Raw genomic sequence first — 8,455 nt, 5'->3', positions numbered from 1 at the left:
GTGGAGCACCATCCTGCATTAGGGAACCGAGTACAGCGCCAGCTTGTCCTTATGGGCTGACAGACACGACTCAGAGGCCCGTGTGGGGTGGCATGCCCTGCAGAATCACCTCTGCACCTGGCACAGGACTCGATGCCTGGGGAGGCGTGGGAAGCAGGGCACAGCATTCCGTCCGTTTGCCCTCCCATCCCCCAAAGCACGTGACCAGACTGGCACCAGCCCCCAGCAGCGAATGAGACCAGGGTTCTAGGGACCCTGGCCACGTGCTTGTGGAAGGGTGCAGAGTAGGACCACCCCCCACCCCCAGGGCTAGGATGAGCTCCCCAGAAGGGGATTCTCAGGGAGATCTCCAGGAGTCCAGGGGGCCTGTGTCCCCCCCCTGGCCTGCACAGAGCATGTGTCCACATGCGGGTGACTGGGGGATGCTGTCAGCATTGTGCTATTGCTAGTGGCGGTCCTCTTGCTTCTGGCTCAGTGCAGCCCATGGGTTACAGATTAGAACTCCTCCATAGGGTTTTCTTAGCTGCCATCCTAACCAAAGAAGATCGCCCGGTCTTTCTTCTGCACCACCACCACCGGGCGAGTTTGAACGGCCAGCCTTTATGTCAGCAGAGAACCACCAGGCGTTTGGGCCACTCAGCAACCCCAACCCCTTGTTGAGTTCCGACGCCTGGTGAGTCGGAGGTGTCAGAGTGGAGCTGGGTCCCAGAGATGGTTCGTGGCTTGACTTTTGGGGAAGGAGATCACCAGGCCTTTCTTCCGAGTTGCCTCTGGTTAGACTCACAAACTTCAAACTTTGGGGAGAGGGTGTCGCCTGGTACCATTCAGGGACCTGGGGCCGGAGAGGTGGGAGACATCCAGGGCTGCCCTATGGCAGAGCCTCTGAGGGGTGGTCGGTACGATGGCCTTGGTCACAAGTCCTGATGTGATGTGCCATCAAGCTGGCTGTTGCCTGCCTGTGGCCCTACTCCCATGGTGGAGGGCACTGTCTGAGCAGGGCGGAAGTTAAGACCTGACTTCAGTGGAGAGTATGAATCCGGGGCGTCACTCTGTTCCCTTGATGACGCCTTTTTAGGAGCCCACCTCTGAGCCGGGACACACTCTTTGCTTCCCTGGGATATGCAGTGGTGCACCGCACAATTCCACCCGCCCATCGCCTCACCCGGAAAGCCAGGCCTGTTTCCTGCCTGAGCCTTGCTGGAAGCCAGAGGGCCTGCTGTGACTTTGGGACAACTTCTGGCTCCTGGCTCTGGACTCTGCTTTTGGCTCGTCGCTGCCTGACCCTTGGAGTTTGGACTGAGCGACACGCCCCACCATGTGCAGCATTCCTTAAGGTCTCATGAGTTTCTGTGATGTCCCGGTGATGCGTAGGACCCGGGGACTGTGTTCAGGGGGAGGAGTAGGGGGGTGGGAATGGCGCTGAACAGCATCATGGGTAAAGCTGGACATCTGGCTCCTCTTCAGTCTCCAGCCCCTTGGGACCAGGCTGGGTCCAGGACATTAAACAAGAGGCTTACCATGTTATAGCCCCTCAATGGCGTCCGTGTGCTGGCAGGACAATGTGCGGGCTGAGCACCCGCTCCCCCAGGGTGAAGGCCCTGGCTCAGACACTGTTCTAAGGCTCGGACATCTCGACACAGACCGGTGTTGCTCTGGTTGAAGTAGCAAAGGGGACCATCCGCTCGACTCTTTCTTCTTCCCATTCAGGCTGCCCCAAGAGGTAACTCAAAGCCCCACCCAGACTGGGGTGGGTGGGAGACAAGCCCAAGGGCCCATCCACTGCACCTGTTTCCCCCATGAGCCACACCCTGCTCTGTGCGGCCACCTGCCTGAGGACACAGGCCGATGTGGAGGTCAGCAGATGCCGCTCCCAGATTTCAAGGAGCCGGGAATGCAGAGTGCCACGGCTCGGGCGTCACCGTGGGGGAGAACAATGTGAAGTGAGGTCCTGATGTGGCCAGGTGGCCTGTACGCGGCCCTGGGGCCCCTGGTCCCAGGAGGCGGTTGCCCGGGTCAGGAGAAACGCCCAGTGACCTGTCCCTCTGCCCTGATCTGCTTGGACCAGCCCCATCTGTTTTGCAGACGGTAGGCCCAACAGCCTGGCCCTAGATCAAGGCTGAGTGGACCAAGGTCACCATCCTGCCCCTCCCCCCAAACAGACTTGGTCCCCAAGCTCATGCTCCCCATACATCAGGATTTAATAGAAAAATAACAGCTTCCCCCCAAATCTCTGCTCTCGGAAAACACGCCATGGCTGCTGCGGGCTGGCTTCATGTGCCACCAGAGACCCTCAGTTCCACCAGCAGACAGGTGGGGGGGGGGGGCCCTGGCTGGAGGACTCACTGGTCTGCCGGTGGTCGCTGGCCAGAGTCTGGCCCTGCTGTCACTGGTGGAGGTAAGCTTCCAGCCATACATCCCCAGACTTCTTCAGGGACCTGCAGGCAAGTGTGTGTGTGGAGGAAGTATTAGGGACTCACCTGCAAGTCGTAAGCCACCCCCCACCTCCCCCAAGTCGGTAGTGTTCACTCCCTCAGGACTTCCTGTGCCCCTGGGGCAGGTAACTGGATGAGCTGGGACCAAACTCAACCAGACTCGCTGCCGATGCCAGGCTCACAGCAATCCTGCAGGACCGGGCAGAAGGGCCCCTGTGACATTCCAAGACCGTAACTCTTTGTGGGGTAGAAAGTTCCACTTTTCTCCCTCGGAGTCTCGGGTGGTTTTGAACTGATCTTTCGGGTCGTACTCGAAACTGTAACTGCTATGTGGAACTCATTAACGGGACAGGCCTGGGAGCCTGGACCAGAGGTGGGATGGAGAGATGGAGGTGGGGGCGGACCAAGGGGAAGGGGGAGTATAGGGGGAAGGACATGGGAAAAGGTGGGGTGACAGAGGGTAGGCTATGGAAATGGGGAGGGCAGGGGGTGGAAGGATGGAGGCAGAGTATGGGGGGAGAGCGAGGTGGCGTGAAGGAGGGAGAGGTGGAGGGAGGGGGCTGGGGGCAGCTGCATTCAGGACCAGGCCAGAGCCAGGCAGGGTGGTCCCTCTTCCTTAACTGTCTGCATGTGCACGACCTGCCTCCTTGCACACAGGTTCTGGACTGGCGCTGCCACCCCCAGACTGTCAAGAGGGTACCTGCCCCCCGGGAGTTTGGCAGAACTATGTGCCAGGTGCCCTGAAGGCTAGTCAGGTGTTGCAGGAGCAGGTGCCTGAGCACCAGCTCAGAACAAGGAAGGGCATCCAAGCCCAGGGAACCTCATGTGCTAAGGCCCCAAGGTCCCGGAATCCCACCTCTGCCCATCCTCCTTCTGAGGCCCTCCCCAGGCTGGGTCCCAGCAGGTCTCACCTGTTCCACAGCTGAAGCCCCCGCTGGGCTTCTGGCTAGGCCCCTAGTGCATTCTCGCTGTCAGGGGTCTTCCTAGCATCCAAGGCAGGCCACACCGCCCCCTTCTCAGGGCCGCCTCGACTCCCGCCTCACTCAGGAGTCCTCACAGACTCCTCCCCAGCTCTGCCCCAGAGTCTGCCCCAGGACCTTTGCACTGGCCATTCCCCATGGCCGGAGCACCCCCCTGTTCCCCAGCACCCACCTCAGTGCCCTCTCCTCCACCCAAACTCTGCTCCCCTGCCCCCATTCCACACCGATCCCCACGCCCCCTCCTCTCCTTTCAGCCACCCCAGCCATCTGTCATGTGGTCACCACTTTGTAGCTTTCCAGTTCCGGAGGGCAGGGTCTCTGGTCACCCTGCTTAGCATGCTGGGGCCCTGGGACGGGGGACAGAGGGCTCTGAGGGAAGTGGACCAGGAGGGGCTGGCTGGGGGGCCTACCTGACGATGTCCGCCAGGGCTGTGAGGAAAGGCTTCACCTCATACGTGAGGCCATGCTTGGCGCACAGTGCCCTGACCAGGGGGGCCACCTTGCGGTAGCTGTGCCGGGGCATCGTGGGGAAGAGGCTGGGGGAGAGGAGTGCACCCTGGTGTCTGAGGTGGGGAACCGCTCCACCCACTCATCACCTCTCCTGGGGTGGGGGTGAGGGGCAGGCAACAGGGGGCTCTCAGTCCTGCCCGGCCGCACTCACTGGTGCTCAATCTGGAAGTTGAGGTGCCCGCTGAACCAGTCGTTGAAGAGGGACTGTTCCACGTTGCAGGTGGCTGCCAGCTGCGGGAGGGGAGAAGAGGCAGGTGGGGAGGCCCGGCAGCCCCCCCTTGCCCCTCCTTGCTAGCTGCTCCAGCCCCCGTGGGCTCAGCCCGTCCCCATGGCCCACCTGGGAGCTGGCCCAGTCTCGGTGCTTCTCCTGGCCTATTTCCTTGGGGATGTGGTTCATCTGCGTGATCCACACGAACCAGTGGCTCTCCAGGACCCTGTGGGGACGGCTTGGCACTGCCCTGTGTCCACTCACCGCAGGGACCCGTGAGGAGAGGAGCCAGCGCAGGCGGGCACCCAGGTGCAGAGGCTGCAAGGACGCCTCCCTCCCCCCTCCCCATTGCTGAGCCCGGAGTCCACGGCCCCACAGTCCCATGGACAGCCCTGTGCAGATGGGGAAATGGAGGACCCCCGGCATGGGGTGGGGCTGGGGGGCCTGCAGCCAGGCTGACCCTGCAACCTATGGCCTCCTGCTCCCTACTCTCCCAGCATGGCCATACCTGACGGCAACGAAGAGCACGAGCACCCCGGGGATGCCATAGAACGGGGCGTAGGACAAGAAGAAGCGGAAGTAGAAGCTGGCAGCCCAGAGCAAGTCCTGGGGTGGGCGTGGGGTGGGAGATGGGCAGGACTGAGTGTCTGGGCAGCAGGGTGTTGGGAGTGGGAGGGAGGGAGGAAGGGATCTCTGGGTTTGGATTCCTGAGTTGCCCTGCTGGCCATGCGGGGTACCCATGGTCTCCTGGGACCCCTGCCTGGGAGACTCATGCCTGGCAGAGCCTGGGGAAGGCACCCCTGTGGTGAGGCCCACATCATGCCCGCATGCCCCACCCCCCACACATACACATTCTCCCACTGCACACACACATGTAACATCATCATGCATGCACGTGCACGCCGATCTCACCACCCCATGCACACACTCCCCCACACATAGAGGTTACATCCTGCACACAGATCCCACCTCCCCTGCACACACAGACATGTACCACACCAGCATTCATGCTCACATTCTCTTTGTACACACACTCTGCATCATGGTACACACACGTCCCCTGCACACACACATGGATGCCACCTCCCCCTGCACAGGGATATATGTCATACCGCCCGTCATGCACTCGCTCCCCTAGTACACACAGTCACTACACCCTGGTGCACACGCAATTCCCCTGCACACACATAGGCATGGACATCACCTCATATACTCACCCCCCCCTGCACACACACATCTGCTACCCTCTCTCCCTGCACACACAGTGTACATAACTGGGCATGCACACACAGACATGTACATCATCGCACATATACTCACTCCCCTCTACACACGCACGCATTAGCATAAGGACACACTGTCCCATGTGCACACACACCCTGCATACACATGCAAAACACTGCTATAACACATGCACATTATGTCATCGTGCACACGCATGCACACACACTCACCCCATGCACACACAAGCACACACTCATGTACACACACACACCCATGCACCATTGCACACAGGACGCACACCTGGCAACGGCGTGGACAGGCGGGCACGCACTCACCGTCCACTGCATGCACACCAGCATGTACGCCAGGTTCTCCACTTCGAAGTTCACCAGCGTGAGCAGGGGCGGGCCGACTGAGGAGGGGACAGACAGCTCAGGAGCAGGGCCCCATGCCTGGGGGTGGGGTGGGAGCTGGAGGGAGGCCTCTGTCACTCCAGGGGTGTTGTGGGGTGTTGAAGTAGGTCCTGTCCAGTTGGGCTGAACCTGCAACCCGCCTCCCACAAGGCCTGGACTACTTTCCACCGTGGGGTCCCGGCCCCCCACGAGATGCCTCACCCCACTTCACCCCAGGGCCCTTCACAGACCGGTCACCAATATCACGGTCAGGGCCCTGGCTGGCCTGTCCCTGCCTGGAGTCCTCACTAGACCCTCTAGGGCTCTGGGTGGGGGACAGATGGCTGGACCCAAGGCACCCAGGCCGAAAGGCAGCCAGGGCAGGGCCAGCACAGTGGCAGGACCTGATGTGGGGCAGCCAGGGCCCTTGGGGGTGTGGGCAGGGGGGAGCCTGCCCCAGTGTGACCGGCAGGGCGCGTGGCACTCACTCAGGAAGAAGTACAGGTGCTGGTGGTTGTAGGGCAGGTATCTGTGCTTCTTCCTGCCATACTGTGGAGACAGGTGGGGGCTGGGCTCAGGCAGCTCTCCATGCCCCCACCGCTCCCCCCACCCCCCGGAAGTTCCAGGATGCGGGCTGGGGCCAAGGGTCAAAAGGCAACTCTAAACCTCACTGCTTTCAAGTGGACTCTGACTCGTGGTGACCCTTCAGGGCCGAGGCAGGCTTCCAAGGCTGTTCATATTGAATGGGAACGCTGTCCCATTTTTCCTGCACGGAGCAGCTGGTGGGATCGGACAGCAGACCTGAGATCTGCAGTCAAGCACCTTCAAAGGCTACTCTAGACTCTTAACAAAGGGACCATCTTCCCAGCAGGGACTCGGTGGGTGGCCGTGAGTGCCCGCTCCCCACCACACACCTCCACGGACGACTCTCCCAGGAGGAAGACGGGCGCCACGGTCACATCCGGGTCCTTGTGGAAGATGTTGGGCTTGGCGTGGTGCTGGAAGTGGCGGAAGTTCCACCAGTGGGCCGAGAAGCCCTGCGGGGGGGCGAGAGCAGGGATGGGGGCAAGGGGGCGCTCAGGGGTGGGAGCAAGACCCGCTGCTCACTGCTCCCCTCAGGGCCCCCGCTGCCTGTCCATCCGTCCACCCACCCGCCTGGCTCACACTCACCTTCAGATGCCCCATCACAAACTGCTGGGCCAGGTGGTTCCAGCGGGACTTGCGGAAGACGGAGGCGTGGCCCAGGTCATGCTGTAGACACCAGCTCTGAGCCTGGGGGGGAGTGGGGAGTGTGGTGTGTGTGTGTAAGGGGGGGTTCTCTGACTCCCTTCGCTAAACAAAGCACACCCTTGGGCTCATTTAAAGTGCAGCCTGACCCACAAACACGTGACTGGTGGGACTCGGGGCATTCAAGTATTTCTCTCTGCTCATTCGCTCCTTCATTCATGGGCCTCTCGTTATTTTGTGTTCCTTCATAACCACCCATCCATCCTTCCACCCATCAATCCATCCATCTATCCACTCAGCCATTCACTTACCCATTTACCTGACCATCCATCCATCTACCTATCCACCCATCCATTAATCCACCTGCTATCCATCCATCCATCCACTCACCCACCTGCTAACCATCCATCCATCCATCCATCCATCCACTCACCCACCTGCCATCCATCATCAATCTATCCATCCACCCATCCATCCATCCACCCATCCCTTTATCTATCTATCCCTCTGCCCATCCATCCATCCATCTGGCAAACATGTCCACGGGAGGGGGAGGGGTATCTGTCGGATGTCACCTGAGAAAGGGCTAGAATGAGGGCAGCGAGAGTGCTGGGCAGCCAGCCAGGGCCCAGGAGGCAGACGAGGAACCAGGCCAGCATCTCCATGGCCAGGATGTGAGCCAGCAGGAGCGCAAAGAAGGCCGGGTTGGCCTCGAACAGCTTCATGTCCTCAGCCGTCTGCCGCAGGGCTCGGAAATCCTCCACCAGCTGTGCCTGCACCATGAAGGGCCCATAGGTCCAGGGTGCTATGCCCAGACATGCCCTACCCTGCCCCCAGTGCCTGGCCCAGGGGCCCCAACAGGATGGCCAGACCAGGTGTAAGCTGGGGAGCTGGCTGGAGAGGAAGACCCCCCAAAGCTGTGGGGTGCAGGAGAAGCCAGATCAGGGGAGACTGAGAGAGACGAGCTCATCGAAGCCCTCACAGTGGAAGGGAAGCTGGTCCCAGACAGGAAAGAGGCTCATCTAGGGCCAAGCCAGGTCTGGTGCCCTGGAGGGTATCCCCACAGCCCCACCCCACCCCCGGCTCCCTCTAGGGGGCCTGGCCGCCACCAGGGCCCCGCTCACATTCTGCACTCCGGCAGGGCTAGGCTCGTCGGGGGCCAGCTCGCCAATCAGCAGGGGCCGCAGGAACTTGCGCACGAAATGAAGGTCAGGGTGGAAGGCATGGAAGGCGTCCTGAAGAAGAGTGGACAGTTAGGTGGACAGACAGACCAACAGACGGAACGGCACCAGAGGCGACGGGCAAAAGCATAGTGCACAGGACTGCTGGTGGACCGGACTGCTGGTGGGGCAGAGAGATGGACAGGAAGTCAACAGGTTGTTCAGAGGTTGCAGACATGGAATACAGATGCGCCGCTGTCCCTTCTGGAAGGGCAGCAAACCCGAGGCTGTCAGGGCTGACCGGGAGGCTGGGGACCCTGGG

General features: G+C 61.1%; 1 protein-coding gene across 1 annotated transcript; it reads right to left on the bottom strand.

Annotated features, from left to right (window-relative positions):
* Positions 1 to 2,179: 2,179 nt before the first annotated feature.
* LOC101651120 (fatty acid desaturase 3) lies at positions 2,180 to 8,226 on the bottom strand (the record flags this gene model as incomplete). The annotated part of the gene is made up of 11 exons (XM_004715052.3): positions 2,180 to 2,435; positions 3,823 to 3,948; positions 4,074 to 4,153; positions 4,260 to 4,356; positions 4,639 to 4,736; positions 5,690 to 5,766; positions 6,235 to 6,295; positions 6,661 to 6,783; positions 6,917 to 7,018; positions 7,549 to 7,746; positions 8,098 to 8,226. Coding segments are annotated over 11 exons (1,143 nt in total), but the record flags the coding sequence as incomplete, so codon positions are not given.
* Between the last annotated feature and the right edge of the window lie 229 nt (positions 8,227 to 8,455).

This window comes from Echinops telfairi, unplaced genomic scaffold (genome assembly GCF_000313985.2).
Source record: "Echinops telfairi isolate 266 unplaced genomic scaffold, ASM31398v2 ScPeMD7_7416;HRSCAF=8454, whole genome shotgun sequence".
Classification (NCBI taxonomy): domain Eukaryota; kingdom Metazoa; phylum Chordata; class Mammalia; order Afrosoricida; family Tenrecidae; genus Echinops; species Echinops telfairi.
Note: the sequence above shows the minus strand (reverse complement) of the source record. Positions and strands in the feature narration are given on the sequence as shown.